At 44.8% G+C, this 17,108-nt stretch overlaps 1 protein-coding gene across 2 annotated transcripts in view; it reads left to right on the forward strand.

Moving 5' to 3' along the window:
- Positions 1 to 1,062: 1,062 nt before the first annotated feature.
- CARMIL1 (capping protein regulator and myosin 1 linker 1) overlaps positions 1,063 to 17,108 on the forward strand; it is a 192,903-nt gene continuing 176,857 nt past the window's right edge. Inside the window, exons 1-2 of one of the 2 annotated variants that reach the window (XM_034074622.1) lie at positions 1,063 to 1,454; positions 5,432 to 5,529. In XM_034074622.1, the coding sequence (XP_033930513.1) occupies positions 1,415 to 1,454; positions 5,432 to 5,529 (138 nt within the window). In that variant the 5' untranslated portion in view covers positions 1,063 to 1,414. The remainder of the gene's footprint in view (positions 1,455 to 5,431; positions 5,530 to 17,108) is intronic. The other variant, XM_034074623.1, reaches the window with a different exon arrangement.

Consider the following 17,108-nt stretch of genomic DNA (forward strand, 5'->3'; position numbering starts at 1 on the left):
ACAGTCCTGCTGCAGTGAAAATGATCCTTCCATCGGAACCAAGCATAGCTGCCAGAAGGCAAAGGATTTCCAGAGCTGCTGAGCCTCTTCCCTCGCTCTCATCCAATCAGCTTCTTTCTATCCTCGTTTTCAGAGGTGCAATTAGGCACCTCGCATGCAGCGTTTCTCTAACGTGGTTTTAAGGCACAACAATATTCTCGGCAGCAAAATGCAACAAGCAGAACACTGCAAATCTGTGGATTAGTCTCTGGTCCTGGGAAAGAAGGCATGTTCGGTTCCCTTCGCCCCAGCTCAAGCTCGGAGACTTGACTCTCCCTGCACAAGGAGTTTCCTAAGCAATCTCCAGCGAGGGTGTTAGAACAGGTAGCTGCTGTCCCTATGGAGATAAGGCGCGGGGGAGGAGGGAGAAACAGATGCGTTCTGTATCAAAGGTTACCCTGTTCAGGGCTTGAAGTATTCCAGCCTGGGCAATCGCCTCCTCAGGCCGTGAGGACTGACTAACGACGACAACCTCCTCCTTCGTCCCACGCACCCTTTAATGGCATGAATGCAGCTAATTCCCTCCGTGCAAAGCCCTGCAGGTGCACCCGCGAGAGGCAGAGCGGCAGCTCAAGAGGGCCGGTGCCACCACCACACACCGCGCTCACTGCCCTAGCCTGCGGCTGAGGGGCCGGGCCGCTCGAGCCGCGCCGCTCGCAGCCGCCGGCAGGTGGCCCCCGCCGCCACCCTCTGGTCCCGCCGCAGCGCCGGGGGCTGATCAGGCGAAGGAGGGGCCGGCTCCGCCGCGCTCGATTTCCCAGCCCGCTGCCCTCCTCCTCCTGTTCCTCCCTCTCCGCGCCGGGGCGGGCGCGATGGCTTCCTGAGGGCGATGCTTCGGGCTGCCGCCTCCCGCTCCTCCTCCTCCTCTGCCCCCGGGTGCTCGGTGGGCGCAGGCGGGTGGGTGGCTCCCGGCGGCTCTCGCGAGGTGAGGAGGCCGGGCCGGGGCTCGGGCGCCAGCCCTCCCGGGGCGGGGGCAGCCACCGCCTCCTCCCGCCCGCGCCTCAGCCGCCGGTGCCGGGCGGGGGGAGCCGGACAGCGAGGAGGTGTTGGCTGTGTGAGGGGGAGAGAGGGAGCGGGCGGTGCGGGCTGCGGGCTGCCTGGTCCTCCGCTGGAAATGCCCCTCCTGGCCTCGCCGGCAGCCGGGGGCGTCATGTAGCGCGGAGGGAGCCGGCTCCGCGGGGCGGGAGAAGCCCCTTCCCTCCTTCTCTCTTTCCCTCCCTTGGCCGCGCTCCGCGCACCCCCCGCACCACAGAAGCACCGCACGGACACCCCCTCCCCCGCCCGCTGGTTGATGCCCGCCTAGCCTGGCGGAGGGGCGGCGCGCCGCTGAAGCAGCCCCGCCACCGGGCACCCCCGGGCGCCGGGCAGCGCCGCCATGGCCGAGGAGAGCTCCGACGTCCCCAAAGAGTTGATCGGTAAGAGACGGGGCATGGCGGCGGGGATGGGGATGCAGGGGCTCGGGAGAAGGGGGATGGAGGGCAAGTTTGGGGGCTACCGTCCGCGACCCCCTGCTGCAGCGCTGCCGGTGGGGGACCCGGTGGCCGTGGAGCTCGGGGGGAGCTCCGCGGGGTATGGCTGGGGAGCCGGGGGGTACTCCGAGGAGCCGGTGGGGGGCGGCGGGGCCGCGCCGCAGGCGCTTGGCCCCTCTGCTGCCGCTGCGTGTGGGGAGCGGGCAGGCGGGGGGCTGCGAGGCGGTGGGGAGCGGGCAGGGGCCGTGCCCTTGGAGCCCGCTTCTGGCGGCGCGGGGCTCCCTCGCCGTGAGCGGTGGGTGACAGGCTGTCCCGGCCCGGCCGCCGCTCCCCGGAGGGCTCTGCCAGCGGCGCTGCGGGCTCTGCAGTGGCTGGCGGAGTGCGGGGAAGCTGCTCCGGCCCCTCGAGCCTCCCGCGCCGGGACAGCAGCCCCGTCAGGGCCAGTCCTCTGAGCGCCTCGGCCTGAGGACACGGGCTGAGGCTGCGAGCTGTAGGTCTGGCCGCTGCCCCTTATTTCCTATCGGGGCTTCGTGTTAAGACTCTTTTTCCAATGTATGTACGAAGGAGTGAGGGTATTTGTAATTAAAGTTTTATGGCCACATGTACGCAACCCCCCGTGTTGCTCGGTGAGCTCATCATTGGTGATGGTAAGAACCTTGGAAATGCTGTCATCGCTGTTGCGGAGCTTCTGACAAGTGGATCATTAATGCTGTATGTTGGCAACCGGTGTCATAATGAGGGAACAAGTCTGATGCTCTAGGCCTGGTGCTCAGCCACCTCACTGAGGCTGGACTTCCGTTGGTTTGCAGTTTTTCCTGATGAAGGAGAGATCTAAGGATAGAATACGTTAGAATAATTTGAAGTGTTGCCTTAATGATAGATGAGAACAGAAATTTGTCAGACAGTAAGGTACATATTGTATTGAATACAAACCTTTGAACCTTAGCTGGTTCACTTACAGTGTTGCATTTCCTTCAGTTTCATCAGTCAGGGCTATAGGTGGCAACTGATTTTAGCATTTAGAAAATATTGCTAAAAATCTGATGGATGGTTGCAGCTGTCATAGGATTTTTTTCTGTACAGGCAAAATAGCTCTATTTTGCAGTGTCTTTAGTGTGCAATCCATGCAGTTTGCTTTAGTCTATAGCTTACTACTAAGAAGTGATGAGCTGGGAAGGCTGCTGGGAGTAACAATGATCAAATAACCTGTTTTGTTTTGTCTTGTTTTTTTTTAATGGCCAGGCATGTTTGAGGTGCTAATACAAGGTACTTGTTACTCGCTGTGGATCAGTGCTGTACCCTGGTGTTGTAGGTGAGGTGTAGAGCAAAGTGAGCATCTTCACACATCCCCTCCTCTATTGGCTTTGTTTAAGAATTGCCCCCAGTCCTGGTGTCCTGCACCCAGCTTGCTTTTTCAAGGGCTCTTTTGTGATGTGTGGGTCTGCTAATATAGATTAGTTTAATTTCTAGCAGTATTTTAGTGTCTGCATGTTAAAATCGAGCCTTTTAAATAGTCATTTTGTAGTAACCTTGTTTTGAGAACAGGATGAAAGGATGTGCCTTCACTTAGTGATTGGAGCATGGAGATTAAACTGGGAGTAGGAGTAGATTAAACTGGGGGTGGAAGTGTTTGAGCTGTGGTTTTCATTGTGTTTCTTCCCATGTGACCTTTGTCAGGTCTCATAGGTCATAGTCTTCAAAAAAAGCTCTGTCTCACTGTTGGCTTACCTGGATCCACTCCTCTGAGGTGTGGATATATGAAGTTTCCAGTATCAGAAATAGATCAGTGCTTTAAAATATTTCCATCTGCAAATCTGAAAAACAACTTTGCAAGTCCACTTGCCACCCAGTGTGTAAGGAAGTGGCCTCAGTCACAAGGAGAATCATAGAATCATAGAATAGTTAGGATTGGAAAGGACCTCAAGATCATCTAGTTCCAACCCCCCTGCCATGGGCAGGGACACCTCACACTATCTATGAAATCTGTATCATAACTCTTTGAAGAAGTTTTTTGAGCCCTTTCTGGCATATAGAGATTTAGAGGGAGCTGACATCCTGATGCTTTCTGGAATTTTGGGTCCCAGGCCCTTTCTCTCCCTTCTGTGGCTTGAAATAAGAGGCCTGGAGCTGAGGGCTTGCAGTCGCTCCCCACTGCTCCTGTGTGGGACAACAAAGGGAAGAAGAGGGTCTCCCCACATTGGCTCTTCAGGAGGAAGTCCTTTGCTAGATGCATACATTTGGAGCTGTTTGTGGGAGAGGAGAAACTGAAAGGCAGAGATAAAGTAGCAGAGCCAGCACCATTACCTTTCCTTCTGCGAGGAGGTAGGACTTGAAAAAAACTGAGTGGTCAGCTTGCTTCTGGGTTCCTCAGCAGGAACAGAGAATCCGGAACTGGGCATTACTCATGGGAGAGGAAGACTCAGGAAAATAGCTCCCATCAGGCTGGACTTTTCCCTGGGCTTTTGTTACCTGGCTGCTCAGGGAGCTGACTGCCTGGCTTATGACCAAGCAGTTGCCCGGGGAGCTGGCTGTCTGCCACGGGGCTGCCATGGCTTGGGGCAGGCTTCTCTCTGGGCAAACTGCTGCTACCGAGGAGCTTTTGTTTTCCTGATGGGAAAATTAAAATTCCAGGGGAAATCATGCCGATTCTGCAGAAGGAGCTCTCTGGTGGAGTGGTGCTCTGACCAAGTCCATGTCTGACTTGCACACCCTTGTGCCCTGCAGGCAGAATGCTGTGGCCTGAGCTAAATGTCCAGACTTAATAAATGGTGTATTGTTTGCTGTAATGTATTCTGACTACCAGATTAAAATTGTGCAGAGAAGTGCTATACAGAGCACTATAATTAAAAGCCTTAGGAATAGCCCATTATCTTCAATTTTAGCCTTTAAACTTTAGCATGCACAAGGGCAAAGTGTGTGTGTCTGAGGAGGGTGGAGACTTGCCTTTGGCAGATGCCAGTTGTAGAGCTGGAAATAGGTTAATGTGTTTAAAAGGTTTCTTTCTCATTCCTTTTCTGTGGGGACTGGGGAGGGAAACTTAAGGAAGGTGCCAAATTGGCTCTTCTAGATGAACTTCTCTGTTTATCTCCCAATTACATCAGTGTTAGTAGTTGTATAAGCTTTCTGACACTGTTCCCTGTGTTAGAAGCTCCCTTCAGGCCAGGGTGCAAACGTTTAGGGGAAAGGCTGGTTCATTTAGTACTTGGCAGAATGGTGTATACATGTGTATGCATATACATATTGAAGCATTATGGCAAGTAATGTAACTTTGTTGGCACCATAAGGTGGCTACACTGTCATTAGGACTTGATCTGAGACCAGTGTTGCCCTCCATAGCATTCTCTGCAGAGCTGTCAGGTGTTACTATCTGGAAGTCTGCTTGGTTTGCTTTGCAACTTAAATGCACAGAATGAAAAATGTGTGAACACTTGCTTCTCCTTTGCCTGACCCATTTAGCTTTCCTGATACCAGCAACAGGCTAAAATTTTTGCAATGCAAGAAATTAATTTGCTTTAGCAAGCTTTTCAGGTACAGATAATAGCAAGTGAGGAATCTGTTGTCTTTTCCCGGAGTAGAGCTTAAGCAGTGCTGGGGTTTGTCTTGGGAATGCTTTTGATGTCTAAATAGTGCTGGAAAGAAGTATCAAACTATGTTTAGAATCCTGGCATATGACATTGATAATCCTATCATATTAGACGTAAATTATTGTGTAGATTGTAGTTGTACTTGTGTTAAGTTCAGTCCTGGTGAATTGTGCATGAGACTTCCATGGTTGCAAGCAATCAAGAACGACCTGTTGTTGGAGCTGTGCTGAGCAACGTAGCTCTGTGTCTTCCTGAAAACTCAAAAGAGGTGTCTTTTTTTTTTTTCCTTCTCATGTTGACACTGAAAGTGTTTAATTAAAGTATTTTCTTTCATTTCAGAAAGTGTCAGGGATGTTATTGGGAGGAAAATCAAAATTTCGGTCAAGAAAAAAGTAAAGCTGGAAACCAAGGGAGACAAGGTGGACAACAAGGTATTGGTAAGTATGACAGAATGACTTTGATTATATATGTGAAGGAAAAGCCAGTATCTTTTCAGAAGGCATTAATTCTCCTCTGAACGGCTTCTTTGAGCTTTGTGTGTGCCATACTTTCTCACTAGCCTGCACAGCAAGTTGATGTGAAGGCATGCACATGAACGCACATGTTTATCATTGAGTTATTCTTCAGAGTTTAGGGTATTGGGCTATGGATGATGCTAAAGCAAACTATTATTAGAACCTCTTCTAAAATAATTTGCTGCCATTGTCAGTTAGGTTTCTTGTTTACGTCTGTAGGAATTTTGAGTGGATGGGAAATGTGAAATGAGGCATGTGGAACTATTTATCTTTTGAGAGTCTTCTGAAGCTGTTATGTGGTGCTTTTTGAACTCAAATGACTATTGTACTTTTTAGTATTCTCTGTTAAGTCACACATCTGCACGTTAAAAGAAATGCTTAATGTGTGGGATCCTCTGTTGTCATTCCTGAAACTAGTGGGGGAAAGTGTCAAATTGGTCTCTCTTAAGTATGGTTTCCTGTTTCCTCAGGAATAGTTTTTCTGGCCTCTCTTGATAGGAAGCAAGCTGTGGTAATGCGATGGTATGCTTACATACTATCTTGAATACTTGGGTGAGCAAAAAGAGATGGAACTTTATTTCTGTGTTCTTTTGCCACATCTTTCTCAGGAGAACTAGAGTGACAAACACAAATAAGTACAGTGCTACTATAATATTTTGCAAGATATTTGAGATTTGGTGCTTTGTGTCTGTAAAAATGTATTGCAGATTTGAAAGTTTCGTTGCCAAAACTGTTGTTACAAATTTTGGGTACATGCCCTATGCAGGTACTCTGCCTTTAAAATCTGTAACTTACTAAATCAGTTCTGAATTGTTTTCATAAAGTACGGTTGCTTATTCTTGGGCAGTAAGACTGTAGATAATAGTCTGCTTTTCATCAAGAGCCGCTACTAAGGAATTTGAAGTATTTTCTGCATAATACCTACCCATGTTATGTGTGGCTCCTGGATTTACAGTTCTTGTGGTGGAAATAGGTTGACTATGTAAATGCTGATGGATTGTTTCAATTTATTTAAAAGCCATGTTTATAGGAAAGGCTGACAGTTTCACTGAAGTGGTAGCACTTGTTTGACTTTTTGTTTTATACAGAATTGTTATTCTTATCAATAGTGAAATTTATTGTGAAAATACTGCAATACTGTTCTGATCTAATGGGATCTGTTGGTCGATGAGAAACAGAGCATGAGCCAGTTGCAGTGTGTGCTTGCAGCCCAGAAAGCCAACTGTATCCTGGGCTGTATCAAAAGGAGTGTGACCAGTAGGTTGAAGGAGGTGGTTCTGCCCCTCTTACTCTGCTCTTGTGAGACCTCATCTGGAGTACTGTGTGCAGTTCTGGTGTCCTCAATGTAAAAAGGACATGGGACTGTTGGAACAAGTCCAGAGGAGGGCCACGAGGATGATCAGGGGACTGGAGCACCTCCCATATGAAGATAGGCTGAGAAAGTTGGGGCTGTTCAGCCTGGAGAAGAGAAGGCTGCATGGAGACCTCATAGCAGCCTTCCAGTATCTGAAGGGGGCCTACAGGGATGCTGGTGAGGGACTCTTCATTAGGGACTGTAGTGACAGGACAAGGGGTAATGGGTTGAAACTTAAACTGAGGAGGTTTAGATTGGCTATAAGAAAGAAATTCTTTACTGTGAGGGTGGTGAGGTACTGGAATGGGTTGCCCAGGGAAGTTGTGAATGCTCCATCCCTGGCAGTGTTGAAGGCCAGGTTGGATGAAGCCTTGGCTGATATGGTTTAGTGTGAGGTGTCCCTGCCCATGGCAGGGGGATTGGAACTAGATGATCATAAGGTCCTTTCCAACCCTAAGTATTCTATGATTCTATGACATAAAGAATGTTGAGATTCAAATAGTCAGTGAAGTTTCTGAGGGGTGAACTACTTGGCCTAGATGTGATAACTCAGATTTTTTTTCTCTCTCTAATCTCTGAAGCTCTCATGTGGGAGACTTTAACCTTTCATGACTGAAGAGGTACTGCAAGGGAAACACGTTTTTAGGGTGTTCACAAGTTAGCGAGCACTTACTGTGTGTGTGCGTGCACACTGTCTTCAGTGCAGAGGATAAGTCTTTCAACGGGATGAATTGTTGGAGGGGATGTTGTTTGGAAGAACAAATGGTTCCATGATACAAAAATGCAGGGGATTTATACTGGGGAGGTGTGTGGGGGGAAAGATTTCATGGTCAGAGAAATTGATGGCTGACTGCTTAGGTTGGATTTTGTGTTTTCTTCTACCGCGGAAGAAAACTGCCCTGTGTGAAGCTGCACAAACCACTATGGCATCTTTTTTACAGTGTTTCTCTAGTTGCATGTGTATCTTTATGTGGTTTTGGGTTTGGTTTTTTTTGGTTGTTGTTGTTGTTTTTTTGTTGTTGTTGCAGAAGTGCTGAGTGCTGTCTGCTGTGGCAGGGCCAGTGGAGGCTGTGGTTCCTTCTCTGGATTCAGAGTTCTCTGAAATGCAGAGTGCTCTGAAAAAATGACACCAGCGACACCTTAAGTTGCCATAAATTAGTGAAGACTTTTTGGCCTTGCTCAGTCTACACACTCATTTTTGACCTGTGAAGTAGGGGAGATGTACCCTCCTCTCCTCCAGATTGATGCTGAAAACAAATAACATTGCTTCAGAGATATGCAGATGCTTAATACTAAATGCCACAGGAAAGCTACTGACAAAATTAAGAATTTTTGTACTCCAAGCTGAGACTTCACAATATTCAGTAAATAATGCATATGGTTGCATTCTGACCAGGGCAGGTAAACTGCATACTTGAATTGCTGTGCCTTGGGTAAGCATGTCAAATGAAATGCTGAATGAAGTGTTGGCAGCAAAAGCAATTCAGTAATTAAAGACTATATCCTTAAGTGTATGCACCAGAGGGATCAAATGTGATTGCATGGGCAGCGTTCATGCCAGCACTCCTTGACTCCTGAGAGCCTAGTTTTGAGATGTTAATCTTTTGAGCATGGTCTCTTGAGTGCATGTGTAGCAATGAATTGTTTTGAGATTTTGGTTTAAATTTTATCAGTAGTTGGGAGTTTACAAGCAGATTAGGTAGCATTCATTGGGTCCAGCACTTAATAAGGAGAAAATACCAGTTGCTGTCAGGCTAGCTAACCCCAGAGCCGTGGTGTTATTGCTCAAGGTTTTAGAGGAGGTTGATCGCAGAGGCTGGCACTGAGCCCTAGTACCCAGATCTGTGCTTTAATTAAATGATCTCTCATTCTTCATTTCTAGGAAATTTGAGCAAAATCAGTACCAATTTGAGAAAAGAACATTATTTAAAAATGACTGCACTTGGCAGGTGCCTAGGAAATCACTTGACCCCTTGTCCTGTTGTTCATAGTATATTCAAGGTGCAGAGTACTAGAATATGGATATAACCATCTCTCTAGTCATTCTGCTATAGGAAATTCCTCTGATAGTTAAGATAGAAATTGAAATCTGAGAGTGAAGATGAAATAGTGGAAAACCCCTGCTGATGCTTGAAATAAGGTCCTAATGTTGAACTGGTGGATAAAGTCCATGCTTGCCTTAAGGTGCTTCAGGATCTCAGCTTTCAGTGCCAAAGTTTGGAAATGATGACTAGGAGTTTTGATGGAAACCAGACTTTCTCAGTCTGCACAATGAGTTTGCTGCCTTAGTATTCAATCTGTAGTTGCTTAATTATTCTGTTAGTCATAACGATGCAAACTGTTATGTCACTAAACACAGTGAGCTGCTCAGCTGCCTCTGGTCTACTGGTACCAGGTCCTGGGTGGTCATGCAGCAAGCTGGTACCCGACCCTGAAAAGGCAATAACCAGCTTAAGTGGACAGGTCAGTCCTCGCATGATTAGGGTCAAACTCCAGCTCTATCCAAGTCATCTTGATACTTTAGCAGAGCAAAGCTGCTGTTAGGCAAGGTGAGGAACCTTTCAGGCTACATGCTGATGAGGAATTGCTGGCAGTACCACCATGCACCAGCAAGGCAGGCAGCAGGACGAGGGGTGGTGGCTGGGGGAAGCTTTAGAGCTGGGGCAGAGCCAAGGTCAAGCCAGACAGTTGGGTTTATGAGGCAGGCTCAGGCCGGGGCTGAGTGCTGGAACTCCAGACCAATATGGGGAGTCCTGGTAAAGGCTTCTCTGAGCTTTTTGGTCACATACCTGTGCCATGTTGGGTGCAGACAGCCAGACTGAGGCAGGGCCCTGGGACAGGCTGCCCTAGCTGGCTCCATGTGACCCTTAAGCCAGAGGCAGAGTACTACGGTGTTGGGCTTCAATGTGGTTCTCACAACAATAGTCTTATTGGGTTAAAATAGATAAAGATATCACTATTTTGTAATCAGTCAAGGATTGCTTTGGTTTCCTGGTATTGTTTTGTTTAAAGCTGTTTTCTTACGAGGTCAAGGCTTAAGGCATCATGCAGAGTGGCTGCTGTGTTCCTTTCTCACACTGACAACTCTGACCTTCTCTCTAGTTTCAGCTTAAGCTGATGGGTATGTAGAGGCCTCAGTCGTAATGATAAGAGTCACTTTTTGGGGCGCTGGGGAAAGGCAGGCAGAAAAAGAAGAGAAACTTAACACCTACTCCCTCTCATAAGGGCCCCAGCTTTTGGCACAATAACAAATCAGTCAGAATGTCCTGTCAATTAGAAAGATTTTGGTGTTTTGTCTTGGTTCTTTTTTTAAGCAAGAGGCCTCAGGCCTCGCCTTCAGACAAACACCACTGGGAAACTAAGTTTCTTGATTTCAGTGTTTGTGGTGCTGCTTTTTCACCCTCAAAATAGCCAAGGTATCTGTACAATACTCACTGTTTCGTACAATCTGTACAAATACTCAGCATTTTGTACATTTATACTCATTTTGCTGAGTATTTCCCATTGCGGTTTCTTTCTATCAGATTTATTGTAATTAGTAGCAATGAGAGGTAAAATTGTAAGACAAAAGCAAGATGTTAAATACATTTGGCCAACTCCTTATGAGATACTTATGTTTTCAGGAGTGGCTCATGACCAGAATTCAGGATTTCTCTTACTTTTTGTTTCTTTCCTGTTAATGAAAGAGAATACCCCTAGACTAACTGCCTTTGAGGTTAGTTTTCCTTTCCAAAATAATTTTATTTTAGACATTAAGGACAAGGAAATGTTGCAGGAGACCATGCTCTCTGTATGGCTGGTCTGTTTTTTTGCTATGTTCTTGGGTTGTTTGTGTGTGTTTTTGTTGTGGTTGGTTTTTTTTGTAATGTATCCCTAACCTTAAGGGCATGAAGTAGTGTGATGTGATGTAGTGACCAACAGCACTCTATTAGGAAATCCCCTTGAGGATTCTTTGTTAAGTTGCTGCCCCAGGTCTTTTACTTTCTTCTCTTTGTTAAAATAACACAATGGTGCTTCTGGAACCAGGACAGTTGCTTTGGCAGGTGGCTTCCCTGGGAGTAATCTCTATGTCCCTGTCACTTTCTTTGGGACATATGTTTCCATGGGCTTTTAAAACAAAATTTTTAGTCAACTCCTGTCAAACAGGTTTATATTTGTTCTATGCACATGGTGTGAGATTTCATGTTCTGCTTCTAAAGACTCGCTTACAAAGACTGAAATTCTATTTAAAAAGATCTATCTGCATTCATTTTTAAAGGAGCAATTTTGCACTGTCCATGTGGCTTCTGAATGCTGTCTGAGCAACCTGGCTGACTGCACTGAAGCAGCTGAGAAAAGCCGGTGTGAGCTGCAGTGCCTGTTCAGCTATAAGGGTGGCAGTCTCCAGGTGGAAGCAGAAATAATATTTTGTGTTGCCAAAACTATTTTGGGATTGAAAGCTTTGGTGCTGGTTTCCCGTTGCTCATCTTCTGTCATGATCCATCCATGATATTCTTTTCAAACAGATGAATTTCTCTAGGTGCACACGTCTTGCCTTAAAAAATATGTACTTGTATATTAAACCACTAAAAGCATGAAGCTCACAGGGTTATCCAGGGTTAGTTTTACATAAAATGTGTGCAATCTTGCACATTATATCATGACAGCTGGTGTGTGATAATGTGTTAAATATGGACATTCTTTTAAAATAATGGTGTTTCCTCTTCCCTGCCCAGAAAGTTGACTGTTATGGCATGTATCTTAAGTGTGTGTTTATGAAGATGAAAGGAAGTAGGTGTTGGTACATCCCTCATGTCAGGAAATCTAAATGAAGTGAGGTAGAGTAATCAAAAAGTACTTATATGTGAAAATGTATTTTAATACTTTTACAAGGTGCCTCTTAGAAAACAATTGAACTGTAGCCAATAAGGTTACTACAGAAAACTGAAATCATGAGTGCTGCTGGAAAGAGAATTTATTAATCCAACCATGCAGTTGTATATGGTCCCAAAATAGGCCTTGTTTAAAAAAATACTCATTGATGTGCAAGTTTGACTGAAATCTGTGTTTACATTGTACATCAATCTGTAAGGTTACTTTTTACTGGTTGGAAGATTTACAGACCTAACATTCTGGTGCTGTGATAATGCATGCAGATGTTGAATTCCTTTTGGTTGACATGTTTCCACTCCTGTGAGGAGAAACTGGCATTCAATGGAATTAACCAGGTTTTGAGAAATGTTTCCCTCCTCTTTGGGTTGGTGGGGTTGGGAATAATTTTTTCCTCCCCCTCAATTTCTCTGTCCAGTTCTTACTTCCAGTTTTTCTTTTCCCTTATTTCTCACAATCAAAGCATCAGTTGCAGATAGAAACTTGTTTTGTGTTTAAATTGGTGTTGATACACTTTCTGCAAGATAAACTCTGAGGCTTCTTTCCCTCAGGTTTGTCTGCATTAAGGGTAAGACCTAATCTACTTGCTTAATGAAATTGGTCTTTGACCAAACAGAAACAGTCCTCTTTCTCTGGCTACCCAGGCAAAATGTACATTTTTCTGCAATCCTGACACTTTTGTGTCCTTTTAAGTGCAGCTCTGACTGGAGTTGTATATTTGCTTTTACACTTGCTGGGAGCATAGAAGATTTCTTGCACGGCAAAGAACATAGTGTATTCTTTGCACACTTTGGAAGGGTAGTATAACCATTATAGTATAAGGGCAGCTGCTTGCTCTCCTTTTCTTTAATTTTGGACAACTCGTATATGCAGGGAAAGGCAAGTAAATGTAACTTCTCTTTTGGTGCCTGCCCTTGTTCTGTCTTCTGTACTTTGCATGCGCACACCTACCTGTGGGTGCCTCTGTCCTTAGTGGTGCTCTGGAAGGAGGAAGTGTAAATATGATCTTGCTGTTAGCCACTTCTGGTTTTTCGTTCACAGCTCACAGGGGAAAAGGAATGGTGGAAGGCAGGAATCCACTGTGGCTCTGAATTGTTCATGGGATCAGTTTAAAAACCAGTTGTGTGTGTGTGGGCGTTATGTTTTTTTTTTTTCTTTTTTAATTTTTATTTTTAAAATGTCACACTTTTTCTACTTCTTTGGCTGAATGTAGAAATGGTATAATGGTACCAAAGTGGTTTGCTAATGTACTTCTGTTTGTAGATGGCCTGCCTCTTGCCACTGTTATTTGTGAAATGGAGCTTTCCTAAGCAAGGATTTACATTGAAAACTGTTCATAAAAGTGGCAGAAGACTATTATATCTAATTTCCCAAAAGCTTGAAATAAAGAAGATGAGCACTAAGGTCAACTTCTTGCCTCAGACACTCTTCTCTACTGATGGCTTTTTGTTTTTCTTTTACCCAGGAACAGAATATGTGTTCTTTAGTAGACCAATATAAACACAAAAACATTGTCCCTATTTACTTGTGGCTTTCTTCTTTTCCTTTTTTAAAATTTGTTTTCCTTGTATGGCTTCTTTTGTCTGCCTGAAGATACTTGTTCTAAAAAAAGACTTTTTTTGCACAGGGAATGTGTTTCACTTCATGTAAGTGGTGTGGAGGAGCACACTGTAAGCTTAAGAGGCCACAAAAGCTGTTAATTCAAAAGTTAGTGCCGCATACTGTGAAAAATGCTTCCTGTTGCTCAGAGCCCCTCGTCTCCAACCATTGTTGTGATGGAAAATTGGTGAACATCACTGATTTGTCTGATTATTAAAATGGTTACTTTGGATCACTTACAATTCTGCTTCATTTTTTTCTCAAGATGGTGGTAATTTAATTCTGTGGAAAATAATTACAGGCCCAGGATATAAAATTGCTCTTTAACTATAACTGCTGCTAGCTGTGCTTCATACTGCTACCAGAGTCCCTAACCTGGGTTAGAATGATGGTCCCCAAGCCAATTTCTGTCCTTGTTCTTGCCTCATCTCTCCCTGTTTCCAGAACATGCACTCTGTGGCAATTCATGAGTGACAGCTTTTTGTTAATGATGGCTTCCCTAATTTCATTATTTAAGATAATAAACTATTATGATGAAAATTTAATTATGAGAGCCAGAGTCTGATAACCCAGTGCTTCTGAAACAGACCTAACCAAATTACGTGTCCTGCTGGGTGAGGGAAGAGCTACCCTGGCTTGATGAGTAGAGATTGCAGAATAAGGTCCAAACAGCTGCAGGATGCCATGTTAATGTTAGCAAAGCAAAACAAGTTTCTGCTGGTTGGTACAAAGTTTGAACAAGAAATCACACTGCTGGTAGGGAGTGAGGGAGAAGTGGTTGCCTGGCCCCATGAGGACCAGAGAAGCAGCTTTGGGGGAGCAATGAGTAGGTGGAGTTTTAGCAAAGGGGAAGGCTTCTCCCGTTCTCAGGCAAACAATATTTGCTCTTTGCTATATTACTGTCACTCTTCAGGGGGCTGCAGATGAATCCTGACAGTGCTCAGCTCCCTGAGAAACACAAATTGAAAGGTCCACATGTCCTCTGAGGCTATTGCAAAGGTGACCACAGGATAGAAACTGTGAGCAAGTGAGGAGCAGCTCTCCATTGGACAGGTCGTGTTTCTGGATCTTCTTTGCAAAGTGACCTTTATTTAAAAACAAAAAACAAGAAAAAAACCCCTAAACTTGTGGCTGGACTTCTGGGTGCTGGACATGTTGCAGCTTATTCCCTTAGCTGACAAATGGTGTTTGTATCTCCGTGCACAGTGGAGGGCCTGTGTGACAGCAGGATGAGCTTGAGCAAGTGTGCATGTGGGGATGGAAAGTGGGAGAGTGGATCAGTTTTCCTGTTAGGATTTCTGTCCTGCATTCCTTTTTCAGGTGGTGTTTTTTTCTGTGCCTTTTAGGTAGGTTGATAACTGAATTTAAATTTTTTGCCCTTTCCACAGTTTAAATAGCAGTTAGCAGTGTGCTGGCTGTGAAGTGGGCAGCGATGTGGTTGTGTCTAGGAGAACTCTAATAGTTGGTGCTTAGGAGGCTGAGGTCACTCGGAGCAAGCCGTTTACATTTCGTGCTCCTGAGTGCTTGGAAGATGCTTGCCAGAGGCATGTCTTTATGGACTAAGCACTTCAGGTACATGTTGCATCCTCAGATCTCTGATTAAACCTTAAATCTTAGGTGGAACAATCCTCCACCTAAAACTTTGATAAACCACTGCCTTTGTAGAACTTCATGAAATTTTGAGGGTTTTGAGGAGCTAAGTTACAGATACCTACTTGTTATTGGGGCATGGCAGGAAAACAAGAAAGTGAAAGAGCTGCTGCAGAACAGTTTTTACTCAGATCTGATTGGGGAAGTGAATGGCTGTTGACCCTGATCTGAGTTGGGAGACAGGGGATTTCTGTGTTTGTTCAGGGTCAGCCTTAGAATGAAAAGGCTTCTCCCTCTCTGCCCTCAAGGCCGTTAGCCAGACTGAAACTTTTCACACAAAACTATGGATAAAGGGAAAGCCTTGTTAAGAGAGGAGCCTCTGAAAACACTTGGGCCTGATGCTTAAGGATGATTCTGTCTTACAGCCCTGCATGTGAGCTTCTACTCCAGTGTAGGTCTCCGGGAGCCTCAGGTGGGGAGCGGTGAAAGTAGGTCAGTACAGATGTCTGGATTTTTAGTGCAGCCCACTTTAGCTGAAGATGTTCTCTTCTGGTGTTTACCATGTTGCCAGTAAACATTTGAAGAAGCACTAGCTTTCTTAGGTACTCATGAGTAATAATTTCTGCTATCTTGACAAGTTTATTCTTATCTCAAATCCAAAATAGGTAACTTTTAAATTATTAATAATAGTGTATAATGAAAAATGTATTCTAAATATAACAAGCAGTTTTCTTAACTATATTACTGTTCACATTTGTACCTTGCAAGTGTCAGAAGAGCACAGTGGGCTTTGGGCTTTCTGTTCTCTCATGTCAAGAAGACACAGAAATGTGTATGTTTTTTGTGAAGAATATTGTTGTATGCTGTGTGCAGCTGTGGCATACGCTATGGGTATCTTTATGCCCCTTTTCCTACCTTTCCGTCTCCCTCTTTGCTGTCCTTCCATCTTCCCTGCTTCAGCAAGTCCCGGGAAATTTCATGTGTAGATAAGCATCAGGATTTGTGTTTGCTTTTTAGTCTACCCCTTCTCACACTGGTGTCCTCATTTTCCCACTCGTGTATTGACTGACTTGTTTGTTCTCTTTAAAGAGATAATACAAATATCTCTAAAGACCTCAGTATCCATACAAATATGGGGATGATGGACAGAGCATAATGCTGCTATGCTAAAATATGTTGATGGCTGCTATAAACTTATTCTGTTATGTGATTTTGATCCTGCTAGCCAAGTTCTCTGCTGCATTGTTCTCAGCTTTCATAAAAATCTGTGCTAGAGCTGTTATTTTTGTAATAGTTTGGTTCATGCTGGGTATTGCAGAGCTGTTAGTATAATCTGGCTTTAGGTTCTTCCTACCTTTCTCAAAGCTGCTTTGTTTTGTTAGAACCAAACAAAGCCCAAAACAACTTCTAGCATCTCAATAGAATGCTGTGCAAATGATGCTTGTACTGAGGGGAAGCAAGCCATTAGGATGGACACAACTCAGCTGTACTGGTCTCTAGGTAGGTGAGATGTTGGGATGAAGAAAGAGGAAAAAGTGAAAATGGATCAAGTAAACTGTAGTATAACATGGCAATTTAAATGCAATTACCTGATGTGCCAGAGCAGTCTAAAAGACTGTAAAATAGCTTTAAAAGGTTTTGCCTGTGAATACAATGCTGTGTTCCCCTATTTTGATAGTTTTCGCTTTGGGAAGACATCTTCTAAGAGATTTCACAGTTTTGTCAAATTTCAATAAATTTAACTTTATCTTATGTAATCTCTACTACTTCCTTCACAAATTATTTTAAATCCACTTTTCTGCTGTTTTCTTGCTTAGCTATACAATGTAGGCAAGCTGCAGGAGAAGCTGAAGGCTGACTTTCTTAGGCTTCTGTGTAGGTATGTCAATGAAAGCTTGGAAAAGCTGGTTATCTAGAGAAGAGTGTATGTTCAATCTTTAGCCAAATGCTGAGAGAAGTCTTCAAGAGTGGCTTAATGCAGGAGGGACGTATGCTTTGTTTCAGTTGTATACTGGTTTTATTTTCTTTCTTGCACTGAATACTGCTGAAAATGGTAAAGTGTGCAGGTCTCAGCTCCTAAGACTTGCAT

Source organism: Melopsittacus undulatus, chromosome 1, assembly GCF_012275295.1.
Source record: "Melopsittacus undulatus isolate bMelUnd1 chromosome 1, bMelUnd1.mat.Z, whole genome shotgun sequence".
Classification (NCBI taxonomy): domain Eukaryota; kingdom Metazoa; phylum Chordata; class Aves; order Psittaciformes; family Psittaculidae; genus Melopsittacus; species Melopsittacus undulatus.